This window comes from Cervus canadensis, chromosome 17 (genome assembly GCF_019320065.1).
Source record: "Cervus canadensis isolate Bull #8, Minnesota chromosome 17, ASM1932006v1, whole genome shotgun sequence".
Taxonomy (NCBI): Eukaryota; Metazoa; Chordata; class Mammalia; order Artiodactyla; family Cervidae; genus Cervus; species Cervus canadensis.
The window spans coordinates 45,243,160-45,264,610 of NC_057402.1; the positions used below are offsets into that span (position 1 = coordinate 45,243,160).

Genomic DNA, 21,451 nt, shown 5'->3' on the forward strand with positions numbered 1-21,451 from the left:
CACTGAGCCACCAGGAAAGCCCCCAGAAATTTTCTTAAACTTTTCTATTATTGATTACTTCCCTTTTCACTGATCTCAAAAGCAGACATAGATTTCTTTACTATTATTTGAAAACAAGATACCAATTCATTCCAGAACAAAGTCTCCCATGAGCAGTGCTCTAGTCTGCACATTTCCCACAAAGAAGAAAACTTCAGAATACTTTCACTGCCCACCCACTTCCCTGTTTGCTAGATGAGCCACAAGAATGCATTTATTTCCACTTTGTGCCCTGAAACCTTGAAGACACCTAGGGCAGGGTGTGCTTAGATACCCTAGAATTTAAATGCTGAGGTATTATTGGATGTTATATAATCACATATAAAAATACATATTCTACATTACACACACACACACAAATGTGTATTATGTAAACACACCACTCTCTCCACTACTTTCTCCCTCATCTTAAGAGTTCCGTTCTACTTCATTTGTTGAATGGTTGAAGTCCTTATTTAATTCTTTTCCTCAGACAAGGCTTCTGGGGAAATACATCTCTGAGTTTTATGTATTAATATAATGCCCAAAGGAATACCTCTTGTGCCCTGAAGGGTGAACAATCACTTGGCTGGTGTGGGACTCTCAGGTTATGATCCTTTTCCATCTGTGATCTCTAATCAGGTGAGACACTGTTATTACTGCTTTACACAATAGGAAAAGATGCTGGTGCTGGGAAAGATTGAAGGCAAAAGGAGAAGGAAGCGGCAGAGGATGAGAGGGCCAGACAGCATCACCGACTCAATGAACATGAGTTTGAGCAAACTCCGGGAGATGGTGAAGGACAGGGAAGCCTGGTGTGCTGCAGTCCATGGGGTCTCGAAGAGTCGGACACGACTGAGCGACTGAACAACAACAAAAGTGTTTGTGTTCAGCCCACATTCACAGTTTCTTGCTCCTTACTCGTTCTTACCTTTCAGGCCTCCCACTTGGGATTTAGGACTCATCTTGCTTCTGCTTTAAGCACATCCTTCAGAATTTTCCTTTGAGAATCTGCTAGTTACAATTTGTGTCATTTTCATATTTCTGAAAGTCTTGATTTCACCTTCATTTTTGGAAGTATTTATGCTAGGTATAAGGGATCCCAGGGGGCACGGTGGTAAAGAATTTGCCTGCCAATGCAGGAGACACAATCCATTCTAGTTATTCTTGCCTAGGAAATCCCATGCACAGAGGAGCCTGGCAGGCTACAGTCCATGGGGTCGCAAACAGTCAGATATGACTGAGCAACTGAACTTAGCAACTGAGCACATTCTAGGTACAACACTCTAGGAAGGCAGTTATTTTCTTTTATCACATTGAAAACACTATTCCACTGTTTCCTAACATCAACCTACTGCTGCCACGAAGCCAGCTGTTAGTCTGCTGTTCTAATTTTTTTCCCTCTGACTAAGTTTAATATTGTCTCTTTATTTTGTTTGTTTTTTCACTATGGTATGTTCTCTTTTTATTTATTCTACTTTGGAATTTTGGAATCTGTGGATTATAGTCTTCCATCAGTTCTGGAAAATTCTCTTCAAATATAACGCCCCATTCTCTCTCCTATTCTTCCAGAACTCCAGTTATGCAGATGCTAAACCATCCGCTCTATCCTCCACTTTTCTAAACTTCTCTAACTTATTTTCTGTTTTTGGATCTTTGTGCCACATGCTGGATAATCTCTTCTGACCTACTAAGTTTTAAAATTTTCAGTTATTATATGTGCATTTCTCAAAATCCAATTATGTTATGTTTAAAATTTGCTACATCACTTTTTATAGCTTCCTATTCCTTGAAGATATTTCCAAGCTTGTCCTATCTTTGTCTCTTTACATATAATAAGCATAATCATTTCACGATTTTATCTGACAATTGTAATTTCTGAGAACTGTGAGGGCCTGCTCCCACTGCCTCTCCCCCCTGCTAGTTCCCACTTGGAATGCTGTGTTTCCTTGTGGACAGGTTAATGCTGACTGAGGGCTGCCTGCTGCCCTTGAATGATTATTTGCAGAGACTCTCCGAGGCTGAAGAAGAAGGAATCTCCCTCTGGGAGGATGCGTATTTGCTTCTTCCAGATACTTGGGAGTGCTACCAGCCAGAATCAAGGGGTGAGGTTTCTCCATGACCTCACTGATATTTGGGCTACAAGTCTGCCCAATGATCAGTCTTATGTGAGCTCTCCACCATGATTCCCAAGGCTCACTAGCAACTAGCTGACCAAAGCCTGCATAAGCTTTTTGACTTAAGGGAAACCAAGAGATTAGAGCCAGGGGTGGAAAGAAATGGAGCCATGTTGTGTAGGTCTTACTTCCAGAATCCTTGAGTTGGCTTTAAAGTTGCAGGTATGTCTGTGAGCTTTATGACAACACATCCTGTGGTACAGCTTTTAACTCACGAGTAAGCCATTGAAGGAGATGTTTTTATGTTTAGATGCATTTAGCAGGCATAGTTTTGAGCAACTGAGAAAGCAAAGTGTTGTGGATTATCAGATTACCAGATTATAAAATTAAATCAAACTATAACACAGCACAAGGATGAGTTTTCTTTTTCAAATTAATTCAAAACTATTGCCAGGCTCTAAAGCTGAGATAAAATAATTTGTCATGCTGAATTATACTTGCATAACAAAGAAGTGAGTACATACCCTTGTGAAGCCAGCAGCAATGAGGGACATTACACATGACTCTTCTCTATCCACCCTTTAAAAGGACAAGTAAACGGTTAGAGACAGTTTTTTCTAATCAGTTACATCTCACATCTTTAATTACTAATTTATATAATATTATCATTGGCATATAATGAATACTTTTAGATGAATTAGATTAACGTACAAATCAAATGTACAAAGTTAAAACAATTTTCTGTTTTAGTTTCACACTGGCTTTTTGACAATAGATACAAATGCTTGAAATATAGAGATTACACTAAGAGCCAGAACACAAGAGTGAGCACGTAGCTATATGATATGTATAAATTTTAAACTGAATTATTTTTATTCTTTTCTTACCTCCCATTTTAAAATGAAATATAAGCTTCCCCCCAATTATGTATAATGTAAATTCTCATAGATATTTGGAGTTAGAAGTCCCTAAGAAATATATCCGGAAAACATTCATACTTCAGGAATGGCATTCTCCCTTGGTTGGCCCTTTTCTAAAGTGAAAGACAGTCCAAAATCACAAAACCTAGTGTTAAAGTACAAACTCCAGCCATGAATTTAACTGCCAAAATGAAAGAAAATAAGAAAGAGGAAAAGGCCAAACTAGAAAGGGTGATGCCTGTCACAGGCCACAAGCTGTAATTCAGGCCTCTGTTAAGAACACACATTACACTGACATCTGAATTTCAACACTTAAAAAAGAAAAACATCTTACCTGCGTACTACACCAATAATAACGGTGTTTTCTGAGAGTTTTGATGATCTGATAGACCTTTAAAAAAAGTTTAAAAATAAATTTAAAGCAATTCTTTAAAAACTAAACACACCTAAACCTAAATTTTGGTAGGACAGTTAAAGTTGGGGGAGAGCGAAAGACCCCTCCACACTCTGGAGAAACCTTCTTGACTAACCTGACCTTTCTTTCTTCAGGGGACAAACTGCTAACCAGTGGCCCATGGTGACCCTCACAATTACGGAGCATGAAGACTGCAGCCAGCTCTGATGACGTGCCTTCTACTTGTTCTGGTCTGAGCTACTTCAGGTGGAGAGTCTTCCGTACCTGGGGAATCTCCCTTACATGAGAAGGGCCACTCGTCTCTTCCTATCAAAGGAAGATGCAGGTCTACATGTATCACAGCCAGCGGATGGCGACCATTACAGTGGGGGTGAGGCAGCCCGAGGGCCAGATCGCCACTGCATTCTAAGCAGTGCAGAGAAGGGCTCCCAAGCAGGATGCAGGCAAAACAGTAACAATAAATATTTAAAACTCAGAAATGCAAAATATTCTTATCCATCAGAAAGAGGAGAATCAAACCTGACAGGAAAAATTAAGGACAGAAGACTGACGGAGAAAAGCAGAAGACACTGCTCTACTGAAGTTACCCAAGGAGTATGAGGCCGCCCTTGGATGGCAAGGAGATCAAACCAGTCACTACTGAAGGAAATCAACTCTGAATATTCACTGGAAGGACTGATGATGAAGCTGAAGTTCCAATGCTTTGGCCACCTGATGTGAAGAGCCAACTCACTGATAAGGACCTTGATGCTGGGAAAGATTAAGGGCAGGAGGAGAAAAGGATGACAGAGGATGAGGTGGTTGCATGGTGTCACTGACGCAATGTACATGAGTTTGAGTAAACTCTGGGAGATAGTGAAGGACAGGGAAACTTGGCTATTCATGGGGTCCATGGGGAAGACTGTGCTATAGTCCATGGTGTTGCAAAGAGTTGGACAAGACTTAACAACTAAACAGCAATGAGGCTGCCAAAGGGACTGAATTTAACCCTTCTGGAGAAGCAGCTCCCAAGGAAGCCATGGGGAATGAAAATTCAGCCAAGAGATGAGAGAGGGCAGAGATAAACATGATGGAGAAGAGCAGAAGCAATATAAACTTCCCACTGAGATGTGCAATGGCTTTGACCCACCCTACACTGCAGGAAAGAGAAGGACTCTCTGGAGAAGAAAAGCCAGGCCACAGGAAGGGGGAGGAACTTGGCCTCTGGCCTGGAAGGAAGAGATGCACATAAGAGGGTGACTGCAGATGGAAAGGTATGCAGAGGGCTGGATTTGGACTCCCCCTGTCAAGACAGAAGCAAGCTGGCCCTTGGAGGATGTGTCCACGATGGGACAGAGAAGAGTCAAGACTCACTGCTTAACTTCAGTTCTGCTGGTTCAAGAATCACTTGTGAGAAAAAAAAAAAAGAATCACTTGTGTCACTTCTGAATCACAGAATACAGAAAATGACTGACGTGACTATTTCTCCACTGTCCCGAGGATGACACAGAACATAACCATTCCAGCTGTGTAAGGGAAAAGTCAAGTCATCATATGCAAAGGATGCCTCAGTTTGGGCAAAATTTTTCCGCAGAGGGCCAGACAGTAAGTATTTTAGGCTTTTCATGTCATATGGACTCTGTCACAAGTACTCAATCCTGCCCCTGAAGCATGAGAGCAGGCACACACAATACATAAATGAATGGGCCTGCCTGTGTTCCCCTGTGCCTACCCCTGCCTCAGGGTATTGAGGCTAAGTTTTCTTCTGGAGCTCAGGAGGAGCAAGGCTTAGAATCCAAACAGTATATGCAGAGTAGCTCTGGGGTTGGGAAGCTGCTCAGGGATGGAGACGCTTCTCCATCTCCAGGGAAAGGCCAGTCTCTCTCATGGGCCACACGGCTCATAACACATACACACTCTCTGTCAACACTTTTGCTTTCCCCAGTGTCCACTCTAGTCCTATAGCTTTCATTTCTGCCTAGCATCTCCAGAGGGAACCAACTTGAAGGGCGCTCCTTGCATGGCTCTCTCAGGGAGGTCACTGGAGGGCCTGCTGACCAGGCCCCAGTTCCATCGTGATTGCCTGCCTGGAACAGAGCCGAGCTTACCTTCCTGGAGCAGAAGACATGGAAAGGGCTGTGTGAGCTCAGAAGCATAAGTGGCATGGCAGACACTCACACAGCCGGGCCCCAGCCACTTTTCAAACCTGCTGGCTGATACTCACCCCAGCACTAACCTTAAACAGGGAATGAAAGATGTGGACTCACAAATAGTAGTTCCATGGCTTCTTAGGACATTTCTAGTTGTTCATCTGTTTATATTTCTATCATATCATGAAGATTTAGAGGGAGAAATGGCAACTTTGAAGTATGCCACCAGCTACCTCAAACCAGCTCATGTCTTTTTACAGGAGAAACAGAGATCTGAGTGCTAACAGAGCAGGTAGGCAACCACACAGATGACCTCAGTAAGCAGGTCAGGACACAGGGATAAGGGACATGGGGCTGAGGACAAAGTGGGAGGAAAGACTGTTTCCCAGAGACAAGCCCATCCCTCCAAAGGAGGTCTAACACTGTATGAAAAGGCAGGGGTGGTGTCCACTCTCACCACTATTATTCAACATAGTTTTGAAAGTCCTAGCTACAGCAATCAGAGAAGAAAAAGAAATAAAAGGAATCCAGATTGGAAAAGAAGTAAAGCTCTCATTGTTTGCAGATGATGAGATATTATACATAGAAAGCCCTGAAGATACTATCAGAAAACTACTAGAGCTAATCAGTGAATTTAGCAAAGTTGCAGGATACAAAATCAATACACAGAAATCACTTGCATCCCTATATACTAACAATGAAAAATCAGAAAGAGAAGTTAAGGTATCAATCCCATTCACCAATGCAACAAAAAGAATAAAATATCTAGGAATAAACCTACCTAAGGAAACAAAAGAACTATATACAGAAAATTATCAGACACTAATGAAAGAAATCAAAGATGACATAAACAGATGGAGAGATACTCCATGTTCCTGGGTAGGAAGAATCAATATTGTGAAAATGACTATACTGCCAAATGCAATGTACAGATTCAGTGCAATCCCTATTAAACTACCAATTTCATTTTTCACAGAACTAGAACAAAAAATTTCATAATTCATATGGAAACACAGAAGACCCTGAATAGCCAAAGCTGTTTTGAGAAAGAAGAATGGAGCTGGAGGAAATCAACCTTCCTGATTTCAGATTATATTACAAAGCTACAGTCATCAAGACAGTGTGGTACTGGCACAAAACAGAAATACAGACCAATGGAGCAAGACAGAAAACCCAGAAATAAACCCACACACCTACAGGTACCTTATTTTTGACAAAGGAGGCAAGAATATACAATGGAGCAAAGATAGCGTCTTCAATAAGTGGTGCTGGGAAAACTGGACAGCTACAGGTAAAAGAATAAAATTAGAACACTTTCTAACACCATACACAAAGATAAACTCAAAATGGATTAAAGACCTAAATGTAAGAAACTATAAAACTCATAGAGGAAAACATAGGCAGAACACTCGATGACATAAATCAAAGCAAGATCCTCTATGACCCACCTCCTGAAAGACTGAAAGCTGCTCAGTTGTGTCTGACTCTTTGTGACCCCACGGACTATACAATCCATGGAATTCCCCAGGCCAGAATACTGGAGTGGGTAGCCTTTCCCTCCAGGGTATCTTCCCAAACCAGGGATCAAACCCAGGTCTCCTGTATTGCAGGCAGATTCTTTACCAGCTGAGCCACAAGGCAAGACCAAGAATACTGGAGTGTGTGTAGCCTATCCCTTCTCCAGGAGATCTTCCCAACCCAGGAATCAAACCAGGGTCTCCTGCACTGCAAGTAGATTCTTTACCCCAGCTCCTAGAGTAATGGAAATAAAAACAAAACAAGTGGGACCTAGTTAAACTTAAAAGCTTTTGCACAGAAAAGGAAATGATAAACAAGATGAAAAGACTCCCCTCAGAATGGGAGAAAGCAATAGCAAATGAAAAGATTGACAAAGGATTAATTTCCAAAATACACAAGCAGCTCATACAACTCAATACCAGAAAAAAAAAAACCCAATCAAAAACTGGGAAAAAGACCTAAACAGACATTTCTTCAAAGACATACAGATGGCTAACAAACACAGGAAAAGATGCTCAACATCGCTTATTATCAGTGAGATGCACATCAAAACTACAATGAGGTATCACCTCAAACTGGTCAGAACGGTCATCATCAAAAAGTCTACAAACAATAAATGGTGGAAAGCGTGTGGAGAAAAGGAAACGCTCTTGCACAGTTGGTGGGAATATAAATTGATACAGCCACTATGCAGGACGGTATGGAGATTCCTTAAAAAATTGGGAATAAAACCACCATATGACCCAGCAATCCCACTCCTAGGCATATACCCTGAGGAAACCGAAATTGAAAAAGACACATGTACCCCAATGTTCACTGCAGCACTATTTACAATAGCTAGAACATGGAAGCAACCTTGATATCCATCAACAGATGAAAGGATAAAGAAGTCATAGAACATAAATACAATGGAATATTACTCAGCCATAAAAATGAACACAATTGAGTCAATTCTAATGAGGTGGATGAACCTAGAGCCTATTATACAGACTGAAGTCAGTCAGAAAGACAAAGAGAAACATTGTATACTAACACATATATATGCAATCTAGAAAGATGGTACTGATGAATTTATTTGCAAGGCAGCAGTGGAGAAACAGAGAACACTTATGGACATGGGGAGAAGGGAAGAGAGGATGAGATGTATGGAGAGAGTAATATGAAGACTTACATTACCATATGTAAAATAGATAGCCAATGGGAATTTGCTGCATGTCTCAGAGAACTCAAACTGGGGCTCTGTATCAACGGAGAGAGGTGGGATGGGGAGGGAGATGGGAGGGAGGTTCAAGAGGGAGGGGACATATGTACACCTATAGCTGACTCATGTTGATGTTTGACAGAAAACAACAAAATTCTGTAAAACAATTATCTTTCAATTAAAAAAATAAATTTAAAAAAAGGTAGGAGTGTATTCTAGGTTTTTTCTGGTCCATAAGAAAGAAGAACTGACCAGGAAATAGAAATGTCAGGAATCTAGATTGAAAACTAAGACTCTTTCCTTTAGAATTCATGAAAACCAAGAAAGAGATGACATGGTGCCATCAAGATGTACCCCCAGATGTAAGGAAGGATGACTTCAAGAAGTCAGAAAAAAGACGGGGCGTGAGTCCACAGCATGGCACTCTGAAGGCCTCGCGAGCACACGGGGAGCCCCAGAGCCAGGCTCCCTGGCGTGACCCTCGTGTCCGACTCGGCTGTGCGCAACAGGAAACTCCAGAGAAAGCGGCTTCAACAGGACTCAGCTCCCACATGAAAGATGTGCAGAGGCAGGGAATCCAAGCTGCTATGGCACTTTGCAACATCAGGAACCTGGCTTCTCCTGTCTTGGTTTCTTCCCATAATCCAAGACAGATGCCAAGCTCTAGCCATAATCTAGAGAATAGTAAGAAGTGCCTGCCTTCTCTCTTCATGGACACTTTCCAGAAAATGCATGTGACATGCCCACTGACCAGCAGCAAGAAAAGCCAGGGGGTGCAGTGTATGTTCTAGGTGGTTGTCTTCCCACCGAAACACTAGAAATTCTACTATTAAGAAAAGAGTAGGGATTTCACTGGTGGTCCAGTGATTAAGATTCTGCACTTTCATTGCAGGAGGCGTGGGTTCGATCCCTGGTCAGGGAACTAAGATCTCACATGTCCCACAGGATGGCCAAAAGAAGAAAAGAAAAGAGTAGAAATGGGTATGGAGGGATGGGAGTGGGGCGGGCAACTACCAGTGTCAAGATGCACCAGGAAACTACAAGTAATTCTGATGATGATCTTGAAACTAGAGAAAGGCCACAAGCTGGAGGCTCACTATAAGAACACAGCAAAGCCTTTCCATGAGTTAAATTTTACAAAAGCACAACTCCATCATGTGTACTTTGACACTGTTCCCTCTGCCATGAGGAATGAGGTTCACAAGGACAAGAATGGAATTTACAGTAGTAAATAAAGGATGATCTTCAGACCATGGTAAATGCAGAGATGGTTATGAAAGCATCCAGCACTCTGAGTGCAGTCTCGCTTCTACACTCATCACAGAACATTCTGTCCATGTATGTGGGGTTTCTGTGTGGTGCTTTATTTCCCCTATCTCCTTTTATAAAAGTCTCCCCTTTCATTACAGTGCCCTGCTCCTGCCTGTTGCACAGAGGAGTATTTCTTCATTTCTTCTGAGGACACTAAGCATATGTCTTCTAAAAGGTTCTTTGGCGGGGTTTTGTGGCAGCTTTCAAAAATATATATTTATTTATTTGGCTGTGCTAGGTCTCAGTTGTCATGCTGGATCTTTAGGTGTCACCTGAAAACTCTTAGTTGCAGCATGTGGGATCTAGTACCCTGACCAGGGATGGAACCCGGGCCCCCTGCATTAGGAGCACAAAGTCTTAGCCACTGGACCACCAGGGAAGTCCCTTCAGTTGCTTATAGAAAATAATTTTCTTAGTCTTTAATGCTGTTCTTTCCCCCTCCATTACTTGGCAGCTTTTTACAGGGCCCCATCTTTGTTCTTGAACTGGAGCGTCATCAACCAGGCAGCGTATCTGTAGCAGGAAGGGTCCGAGGCGTCTCCCTGGGCGTTAGCAGCCATCCTCCTCTTAGGTCTGGGCCTGCAGAGCAGTCAACGGGAGCAGGTTCACGCTCAGAGCACGCCGCCAGCAGGTGTGCATGGGTCTGCTACACACAGCGGCCTCCTGGCCTACTCGCTCTCTCCTTCTCTACATTGAGAATTAACGCAGTTTGCTGCTTTGATACTGCAGTAGGTGAAAGACTGATGTCAGGCTCCTCACGCCTCCACCCTTCTTAAACACGGCAGGAGAAACCATATCTTTGTCTGCCTCCCTCTGCTCCCTGTCCTGTGTTTCCAGGGGATGTAGAAAGCAATTCCAGGGGATGTAGATGCTCGGCTCTGGTTGGTGTGGCTCCAGCAGCAGGCTCAGAGGTACGCAGCTGGAGTGAAGCTAGCTTCTTCCCTCTTCCTTCCTCTAGGGCCTGGGATTTCAGCTGCAGAGGACATTCCCGGAACAGGCTCCTGTACTAGTCCCCACAGCACAAGAGACTTGGCAGGGAACCTGTCCTTCTCCGTCTCCGGACTTTTGACACATCTGTCATCTTATCTTGGTTTGCTAATGGCTGTGGTCAGCTTCTGTCGCCATGAGAAGTTGGGAGGGGGCCCTGGCCTCAGTGGGCTGGCTGGCCTCTGCCCTGTCCATCTCCTACTTCACTCTCCAGGTGGCAACCACGACTGCTGAGAAAAGTCAGCAACTGACGAAAAACCCTACTCAGGGGTGTTGATCAGGTGTCCCAAAAGGAAGATCAAAGGACAGACAGAGCTCCGCCAGGGCTAAGGTCTTATGAGACATGTAAGTGGAGAGTAGGTTCAGGAGGGAGATCCTGGAGCGAGTCCTTGAAGGGACAGTCCAAAGTGGGCAGGCCCCCTTAAAGGGATGATCTCAAGGGACATAAACCAGTAAGGGGCAGAATGGAGATGAAACTGACCAGCAAGATAAATCAAGGCCCACTCTTGCCTCTAGAAAACTCCTTACATGTGGCACAAGGGTCCCTCCCCCTTGCAAATCCTCAGCCAACAAGACAAATACAATGTGGTAGAAAACAGCTAGTGAGAGAGACCCCAGATTCTCGACGGGGCTGTGACACAGTCATCAGGAAGGGAATGTGACTGGGGTGCGTGTGTAGAGGTCAGCTCTCCAGCCAACACAGAGGGGAACATTGCTCTGCTTGCTCCACACTCGTCCTCCCAAACCTGTGGGCTTTTCAGTTCTGGAGCCAGGCTGACAAGAGCTCCTGATTAGAGGAAGGAACTGAGAAGAGACCCTCTTTTTGGGACTGGAATATGAGACCACACTTTGTGACAACAGTGAGGATGCGTCCACCCCAAAAAGACCGTTCCTGCCCTCAAATGTTGGAAAGTGGGGGAAAGGGATTAGAACTGTTCTAGTGACCCTTGGGCCAAATATGGACAAAGCTGGGCTCAACATGGAGGAGAACTTCTGAAACTCAGGACTGCCCCTTGGGACCCCTAACCCCCAGAAGAGGCTGGACAGATGGTGGTGGGGACTTGGAGAGGACATGCACAAATGGCAGTCTGTGTGTCTCTAAAACCACATAGGAAGCAACCCAAGTCACCTTCTCTATTTTCAAACTGTAAAACTGTACATTTATATATCAATAAAAATTTGCTGAATAAGTTACCCTATTTGTTTAGAGGGCTTCCCTGGTGGCTCAGATGGTAAAGAATCTGCCTGCAAAATCTGCCTGCAAAGTGAGAGACCCGGGTTCAATTCCTGGGTCTGGAAGATTCCATTCCCAAAATGTGTAAAAACAGAACATTTTCCCACCTCAAAAAGTGGAGCATAATTGCATGTTATATATATTTGTTGTTGTTTATTCACTAAGTTGTGTCCGACTCTTCTGTGACCCCATGGACTGTAGCCCACCAGGCTCCTCTGTCCATGGGATTTTCCCAGGCAAGAAAATGAAGTGGGTTGTCATCTCCTCCAGGGGATCTTACTGACTCCCAGGGATTTGGAACCTGTGCTTCCTCCACTGGCAGGCAGATTCTTTACGAGGGAAGCCTTATGTGTATTTTTCAGTTCAGTTCAGTTCAGTCACTCAGTAGTGTCTGACTCTTTGCAACCCCACAGACTGCAGCACGCCAGGTTTCCCTGTCGTTCACCATCTCCTGGAGTTAGCTCAAACTCCTGTCCATTGAGTTGGTGATGCCATCCAACCATCTCATCCTCTGTCATCCCCTTCTCCTCTTGCCTTCAATCTTTCCCAGCATCAGGGCCTTTTCAAATGAGTCAGTTCTTTGTATCACGTGGCCAAAATATTGGAGCTTTAGTATCAGTCCTTCCAGTGAATATTCAGGACTGATTTCCTTTAGGATGGACTGGTTGGATCTCCTTGCAGTCCAAGGGACTCTCAAGAGTCTTCTCCAACACCATAGTACAAAAGCATCAATTCTTCGGTGCTCAGCTATCTCATAGTCCAACTCTCACATCCATACATGACCACTGGAAAAACCATAGCCTTGACTAGATGGACCTTTGATGGCAATGTTTCTACTTTTTAATATGCTGTCTAGATTGGCTATAACTTTTCTTCCAAGAAGCAAGCATCTTTTAATTTCATGGCTGCAGTCACCATATGCAGTGATTTAGAAGCCCCAAAATATAAAGTCTGCCACTGTTTCCACTGTTTCCCTATCTATTTGCCATAAAGTGATGGGACCAAAGACCATGATCTTAGTTTTCTAAATGTTGAGTTTTAAGCCAACTTTTTCACTCTCCTCTTTCACTTTCAACAAGAGGCTCTTTAGTTCATCACTTTCTGCCATAAGGGTGGTGTCATGTGCATATCTGAGGTTGTTGATATTTCTCCCGGCAATCTTCATTCCAACTTGTGCTTCATCCAGCCCAGCATTTCTTATGATGTACTCTGCATGTATGTTAAATAAGCAGGGTGACAATATACAGCCTTGATGTACTCCTTCCCCGATTTGGTACCAGTCTGTTGTTCCATGTCCAGTTCTAACTGTTGCTTCCTGACTTGCATACAGATTTCTCAGGTAGGCAGGTCAAGTGGTCTGGTATTCCTGTCTCTTAAAGAATTTTGCAGTTTGTTGTGATCCACAGTCAAAGGCTTTAGCACAGTCAATAAAGCAGAAATAGATGTTTTTCTGGAACTCTCTTGCTTTTTCAATGATCCAGCAGATGTTGGCAATTTGATCTCTGGTTCTTCTGCCTTTTCTAAATCCAGCTTGAACATCTGGAAGTTCACGGTTCATGCACTGTTGAAGCCTGACTTGGAGAATTTTGAGCATTACTTTACCAGTGTGTGAGATGAGTGCAATTGTGCAGTAGTTTGAACATTCTTTGGCACTGGAATGAAAACTGACCTTTTCCAGTCCTGTGGCCACTGCTGAGTTTTCCAAATTTGCTGGCATATTGAGTGCAGCACTTTCACAGCATCATCTTTTAGGATTTGAAACAGCTAAACTGGAATTCCATCACCTCCACTAGCTTTGTTCGTAGTGATACTTCCTAAGGCCCCCTTGACTTTGCATTCCAGGATGTCCGGCTCTAGGTGAACGATCATACCATTGTGATTATCTGGTCATGAAGATCTTTTTTATATAGTTCTTCTGTGTATTCTTGCCACCTCTTCTTAATATCTTCTGCTTCTGTTAGGTCCACACCATTTCTGTCCTTTATTGTGCCCATCTTTGCATGAAATGTTCCCTTGGTATCTCTCATTTTCTTGAAGAGATCTCTAGTCTTTCCCATTCTATTGTTTTCCTCTATTTCTTTGCACTGATGGCTGAGGAAGGGTTTCTTATCTCTCCTTGCTCTTTTTTGGAATGCTGCATTCAGATGGGTGTATCTTTCCTTTTCTCCTTTGCTTTTCACTTCTTTTCACAGCTATTTGTAAGGCGTCCTCAGACAACCATTTTGCTTTTTTGTAATTCTTTTTCTTGGGGATGGTCTTGATCCCTGTCTCCTGTACAATGTCACGAACCTCCGTCTATAGTTCTTCAGGCACTCTATCAGATCTAATCCCCTGAATGTATTTGTCACTTTTACTGTATAATGGTAAGGGATTTGATTTAGGTCATACCTGTATGGTCTAGTGGTTTTCCCTACTTTTTTCAATTTAAGTCTGAATTTGGCAATAAGGAGTTCATGATCTGAGCCACAGTGAGCTCCTGGTCTTGTTTTTGCTTACTGTATAGAGCTTCTCCATCGTTGGCTACAAAGAATATAATCAATCTGATTTCGGTACTGACCATCTCGTGATGTCCATGTGTAGAGTCTTCTTCTCTTGTGCTGTTTGAAGAGGGTGTTTGGTAGGACCAGTGCAGTCTCTTGGCAAAACTCTGTTAGCCTTTGCCCTGCTTCATTCTGTACTCCAAGGTCAAATTTGCAAGTTACTGCAGGTGTTTCTTGACTTCCTACTTTTGTATTCCATAGTAAAAAAAAAAAAGGTAGAGCATATATTTAAAGTGGATAACCAAAATAAATAAAGAAAGAAAGTGGATAACCAACAAGGTCCTACTGTACAGCACAAGGAACTCTACTCAATCTTATGTGGCAGCCTGGATGGGAGGGGAGTTTCAGGGAGAATGGATACATGTATACATATGGCTGAGTTGCTCTGCTATGCACCTGAAACTACCACAATACTGTTAATCAGCTATCCTCCCATAGAAAATAAAAAGTTAAAAAAAAAAAAAAGCAGAACATAACCACCACAATTTAATCTTTCCCTTAGAGCCCTGGGCGGTCTAGCAAGGCCATGTTTATAAGTGTGAAGGTCAGTGTTCTGCACACATCTGTGGCTAGGTCTGGACTTGGATAAGACTATGAAGGAAGCCAGGTTTTCCTCAGCGCCTCACCCCTCTCACCTCATCTATCTGGGCTCTCTGGCCCTCTTCAGATACCTCTCCTGCCTCGCAGCAGTCCATTAAGACTATAAGCACCATGTAACTGAGACATTTTCTTCCGTTCCTCTGAATGCCATCAAATGTTTGAAAGAGAAAGGATCTTGGAAACCAAATATTCCAGATTTACAGCTGAGAAAACACATCCTCAGAGAAGATGTAAAGTGACCTGAAGGCCAGAGGCTAGGCCCCGGGGTCAGGACTCCCTCCACACCTCTGCTGCCCTCACGGATGCACTGCCAGATGGCAAGTCCGACAGATATGGCTCCAGGGACAATGGCTAACTGACATCAACCCGACAGTAACAGGAAAGCGACGCAGGCAGCACAGCAGGCCTGAGACCAAGGCCGGGGGCAAGTTTTAACAGACGTGGATCACACCAAGGTGAAAGCCACCTTGTCTGACCTCCTGACAGGTGAATTCTCAAGTACACAGAAGTCACCATGTACCTGTAAACAGCCTTCTGATGGGATGTCAATTTCTTGTCAGCTCAGTTTTTAAACCGTTACCTTAATATTTAGCTTTTAATATTTTCTAGCTCCTAAAAGCCAAGATTTAAACATCCCTAAAATTAACACCCAGCCCCAACACTTCATGGCAAATAGATGGGAAAACAGTGGCAGACTTTACTTTTGGGGGGCTCCAAAATCACTGCGGATGGTGATTGCAGCCATGAAATTAAAATACGCTTACTCCTTGGAAGGGAAGTTATGACCAACCTAGACAGCATATTAAAAAGCAGAGACATTACTTTGCCAACAAAGGTCTGTCTAGTCAAGGCTATGGTTTTCCCAGTAGTCATGTAGGGATGTGAGAGTTGGACTATAAAGAAAGCTGAACACAGAAAAATTGATGCTTTTGAACCGTGGTGTTGGAGAAGACTCTTGAGAGTCCCTTGGACTGCAAGAAGAACCAGTCCATTCTAAAGGAAATCAGTCCTGAATATTCATTGGAAGGACTGATGTTGAAGCTGAAACTCCAATACTTTGGGCACCTGATGTGAAGAGCTGACTCATTTGAAAAGACTCGATGCTGGGAAAAATTGAGGGCAGGAGAAGGGGATGACAAAGGATGAGATGGTTGGATGGCATCATCGACTCAATGGACATGAGTTTGGGTAGGCTCCGGGAGTTGGTGATGGACAGGGAGGCCTGGCATGCTGCAGTTCATGGGGTTGCAAAGAGTCAAACACAACCGAGTGACTGAAATGGAACTGGAAAATTAACACATTACAAAATTTTACATTATATTCAAATTACGATTTGTCTTCCCCCAAGTAAAGCTTCCTTTTAAATAAAACTGATATTTCACTTTTGCTTTGCTTCCATCAGCAACAAATGACTTTTTTTGAGAAAGCACCTTTCTTAGATTTATGTCTGCTACACAAATTCTCTCATGATACTGATTTTCTGCAAGTATTAAAAACAAGGCACATTTGCCTAAGGTTGGAAGACAATTTTCAAATGTGTTGTAACTTCAAATAACATCTAGAAAATGACAATAACTCTTGTTGCTTGTTGCAGTCCTTTGCAAGTGACAGCTGTGGTTAATGACATATGAGATTTCATCTTAACCCTTAACAGTTCACATTCATATTTTCTTACTGCTTTAAGCAAAGCAAAATGAAACAAAAGAGATAAAGATCACTCCTAGAAGTAATAATATTCTAAAGTGAAAGTGTTAGTTGCTTGGTTGTGTCCAACTCTTTCTGACCCCATGGACTGTAGCCCACCAGGCTTCTCTGACCATGGGATTTCCCAGGCAAGAATACTGGAGTGGGTTGCCATTTCCTTCTCCAGGGGCTCTTCCCAACCCAGGAATCAAACACACGTCTCCCACATTGCAGATGGATTCTTTACCATATCAGCCACCAGGGAAGCCCAATAATATAGTCTAACGTCTTGTTCACTTTACATGCATGGAAGGCAACTTAAAAGACATTGAATTCAACTGAATGTATTTCAGGACTGCATTTATTGTCACAAATGCCACAGGACTCTCGAGGCCCACTTCTCAGGCTCACCTGCACAGTGCCTCAGCATCCAGATGTCGGGAATTTCTGTGGTCTATGATGATGATGTCATGGTGTTTGTCCAGGAAACAGGCGAGGGCAGTCTGAGCCTCCTTGGTAACTGTACACATAAACCCTGCTTTTTCACACGCCCTGCAGAATCCATTACACTGGTTATCTTCTTTGGTAAACACTAAAAGTACCTGAATCAAAAAAGCATGAACACTTCTTTTAAAAAAAAAATAAATTAAAAAGATGCTGTTAGAACTGTCACGTCTTAGAAGCCCACAGAAAACTCCCAAGTGTTTTCAAGGCAAGTACACAGATGTGAGCACTACAATCTGTTGAGTAAATCCTTTTCCTCCATGTAACTCAGCAACGTTACTGCTCAGCTCCCTGAAACAAGTGCTATTCTAGCTGTTCTGAGTCTGGAAGTCAGAGCATGGGTCAAATGCTTATTTCTTTTGCTAATAAGCCCATTGGAAGAATTCAACAAAGACTTAAAGTATTTCATCTTCAAATCAAATCAACTAAAACACAAATTTTAGTTAGCAGGAAGTTAACTAGGTTAAGTCCTTAGATGGCAAATGCCAATATTTCAGTCAAGCTCTTAGAATATTTAATACTTTAAATAATATTTAAAGTATTAAATATTCTGACTCAAGACTTCATAATCCCTCCAAGTTTAAAAAGAAAAAATTACTTTGATTGTAAGAGAGGAGATTCAAAGAAGACCAAAACATGACACTTTCAAACCTGCTCATTTAGTGACACGGGAATAGCTCCAGGTGCAGGAGCCAGCGGGCTGTCCCTGTGCCCGGCCCGGGCAGGTGAGGCCTGCGGCTGCCTCTGCCCTGCACAGCCAGGTCCCTGCGCCAGCCTGGTACAGGCGCGCCGCCCCATCCCCTTCATACCCAGGCTGACCGGCCTGAGAGGAAGAGGCTGCAAAGCCGATAGAAACCCTGTTCCTGAGGATCGGGTTCCTCTACGCTTACTAGGGTACACAAATACAACAAAAGCAAACAGCACGTTTCCACCAGTGCTTTTCACATATTAAAAATTCTAACAGTTTGTGTGCGTGAGGCATCAGGTCACTTTGGAGCTTAATTTCAGTTGGTTATTTTGTTTAAGATTTTGGACTAGAAAATTTGCAGATAGTTTCTCTCTGCTGGAACTGATTCATTACGCTTTTGCTCTGTTTTAGAAAATTTCAAACCTACAGGAAGTTATGAATGACACTGAATACTAGTGACCCCCTCTTCTAATTTCATGAATTGGTAACATTTTTACACCTTTGCTCTCTCTCTCCACACACACACACACACAATTATTATTATTATTGTTATTTTGCTGAACCTTTTAACTTTTAAAGTAGGTTGCAGACATTTCTTCATCTGTAAATACAGATGATTCATACAGAATAAATTCATCTATATTTCTAAGAAAAAAAACATTCCCTGATATAACTGTAGTACTGCTATCAAGTTCAGGGAATTTAACATGGATCCAATATTTTATCTAAAAGAGAAGATTACTTTCAGTGTACACCTTTAGATTCTTTCCCTCCCCATCTTTAGAGACAATTAAGGTGAGGATTATAGCACTGTGTATTATTACCTGGAGTTGATCTGGATGAAATCTCATGGGGCCAAATTGCACATCAGCTACTGCTACCTGAAAGAAAAAGATCTGCTTAAAATTAAAAAGAAAAAAAAAAAAGATAAACTTGCTTAAATGTTGCTCTCTCTAATCAGTGCCACAGATGAAAGTGAAATTTCTACTCTAGAGAAAAATTACATAAATACTTATTAGATGGAGGGAGCCCAGGTTTCTCCTTATAAACCCCAGGAAAGGTGGAGCGCAGAGAAGGACAAATAAAATGTGTCTGCTCTCGGCTTTTCTTTTTCTAGCTGCATGTGACTCTTAAGTGAACTGCCCACCTTCAGCCTCAATTCCTCACTTGTTACAGAGATCAAGAGGCATATAATATAAAGAGCCCCACAGATTAGACACTGAATGAACACTGGGTCCTTCCATGTCTACTCCCATCTTTCCCCTGACGGAAAATGAACCCTTACATCTAAAATGGCACAAAAATAATGAAATCCAGTAAGCAGAACCACAGGACATCAGAGCCAAAGACACCTTCTCTATACACGATAGTTATCAATTAATGCTTATTGGAAATTCCCTGGCGGCCCAGTGGTTAGGAATCCGCGCTCCCACTGCTGGAGCCCCTGTTTGACCTCTGGTAGGGGAACTATGATCCCACAAGCCACACAGAGGGGAAAAAAACCAAGCTTATCTACTTGAGAACTTAAAACCAACACACAAAGATAAATACAGTATCACTGGGGACTTCTCTGGTGGTCTGGTGGCTAAGACTCCATCCACGTGGCCAATGCAGGGGGCCCAGGTTCGATCCCTAGTCAGAGAACCAGATTCCACATGCCACAACTAAGAGTTCGCATGCAGCAAACATAAAAAAGATCCCATGTGCTGCAACTTAGACACAGCACAGCCAAATAAATAATTAATAATTTTTAAAAATACAATGTCATAACCAAACCCCAACAAGTAATAAGGATCACAGCGCCAATGGAGAGCTCCGCATACGCTGGGTGCTGTACTAAGGGCTGAACATAGGTTATATCTCACTGCATCTCTGCAACATGCTGAGAGTTCACACTGGGAAACGGAGGTTCCAAGTACTTTGTTTAAGGCCACACAGGAGCTGGGACTGCGCCAACCAGTCTGTTTAGTTCTATAAACTGTGCTGCAAGCCCAGGGCCACTGGAAGGGCTGGAAAGTCTGTGCACTACAAAAGGAGCACAAGGGAGGGGGATGGAGGCTGAAATCCAGCCCCAAGCCATGAGCCCCGGCCCTGGGCTGCTACCCGGAAGAAGAGACACATTTTTGCAGTTTCTCCAGAAACACTGTGTGTGTTGGCGGGACTCCTACACTACTTGAGGCCTCTGGGTGATGGTACAATTTCAAACCAAAACCACAGCAGCAGTAGAACTAGATCTGGAAACCTTCTCACAAGATACTTCCTACCTGCCCGCCCAGGTCCCATCTCTCCCCTCAAGCAGTGATCTATCCTACAGTAAATCCATGTAACAAAACCTGCAGAGTGACGGAGGACATCTGTGTCTATTTCTAACTGTGAGAAGCCAATATCTACTAATTATGGGACAAAGGCTCAGTTTCCTTGCTTTGTAGGGACCTCATCTCTCAGAAGGTGTAAGGATGAGGGTCGCTGCTCCTCTAGACCCGAGACTGCGGACGGATCTCTGCAGAGTGAAGGAAGGGTGCGCACGGACGCGCTGCGGCACCGTCTCCCCTCCGGAGCTGGGCGGCCACAGGCCAGCCTCATCGGGAGCCACAGGTGGATACTGAAGCCAGAATTTCTGAGAGATGATGATCCAGGAGGCCCCAAGAGAGTCTCGAGAGAGAGAGAGAGGCACTCTGTACAGTCACTCTCACAATGCAGTAGGAAGGAAGGCAAGAGGCACCAAGAGAGACCAAGAACAATGAGGTTTTTGTTGTTTTTTGTGAACAAAGTTCAAAGAAATGAATGAAATCAAAGAACAAGAAATGATAGAAGCCTACTGCTTGAAGAAGACAGTGAAGCCACTGAGGAAGAAGGAAGAAAATGACAGGAAAAAGAAGGAAAATTCATTTTGCTAATTTTCTACAGTGTTGAGAGGTGGAGTTTCATGAAAGAAAAGAGAAAACAGTCAACAGGAGGGCTGTGCCACTGCCCAGGATAAAGCAGCTGCAACATTTGGGTCCTCTATGTGAACCACAGGCTGCAGCCTCTTACAAAGGATGCTCATGACATTTGCTATGAAGGATCAAGGAGATGAAAATTTTAAAACATATTCCTAAAAGCAAAACTTGTCTAGTTTTTATTTCCAACCATAAAGCAAGCAAACCAAAATTAAAAACATAAGAAAGTGCCCCTCCCTGGAAATTTTAAAAATATTAACTCATGTAATTGCTGGATCAGAGAGGGGAATGCAAACTCTACCTATAGATTACTTGGAAAATAATAAAAATGATAATATAATGTAATGAGGCCTACAGGATACTAGAAAATTTTACTCAGAGGCAAAACTTAGTCTTAGATCTTTCTGTCATGAAACAAGAATTAAGTCAATATACTAAGCTTCCAGTTCACTAAATATGAGAAAATCAATAGTTTCAACTTAAGGAAATGGGGGAGAGAACAATAAGTTAAAGGCAATAATTAGTAAAACTTTAAAATGTTAATGACTAGCTTGATTTTAAAAAAATACATATATATTTGTATATAGTGTTGGTCACAAGCTGAAGGACAAGATAAAAATATGGACAGCTAAGGGCAAAAGTCCCAC

At 42.9% G+C, this 21,451-nt stretch overlaps 1 protein-coding gene across 4 annotated transcripts in view; it reads right to left on the reverse strand.

Annotated features, from left to right (window-relative positions):
• The window catches only part of PDE8A (phosphodiesterase 8A), a 146,427-nt gene that overhangs the window by 50,467 nt on the left and 74,509 nt on the right, over positions 1–21,451 (reverse strand). For all 4 annotated transcript variants that reach the window (XM_043434621.1, XM_043434619.1, XM_043434618.1 and 1 more), the window contains exons 2-5: positions 18,690–18,746; positions 17,085–17,275; positions 3,390–3,446; positions 2,660–2,714 (exon numbers count right to left, since the gene is read on the reverse strand). In XM_043434621.1, coding sequence (XP_043290556.1) covers positions 2,660–2,714; positions 3,390–3,446; positions 17,085–17,275; positions 18,690–18,746 — 360 coding nt within the window. The remainder of the gene's footprint in view (positions 1–2,659; positions 2,715–3,389; positions 3,447–17,084; positions 17,276–18,689; positions 18,747–21,451) is intronic.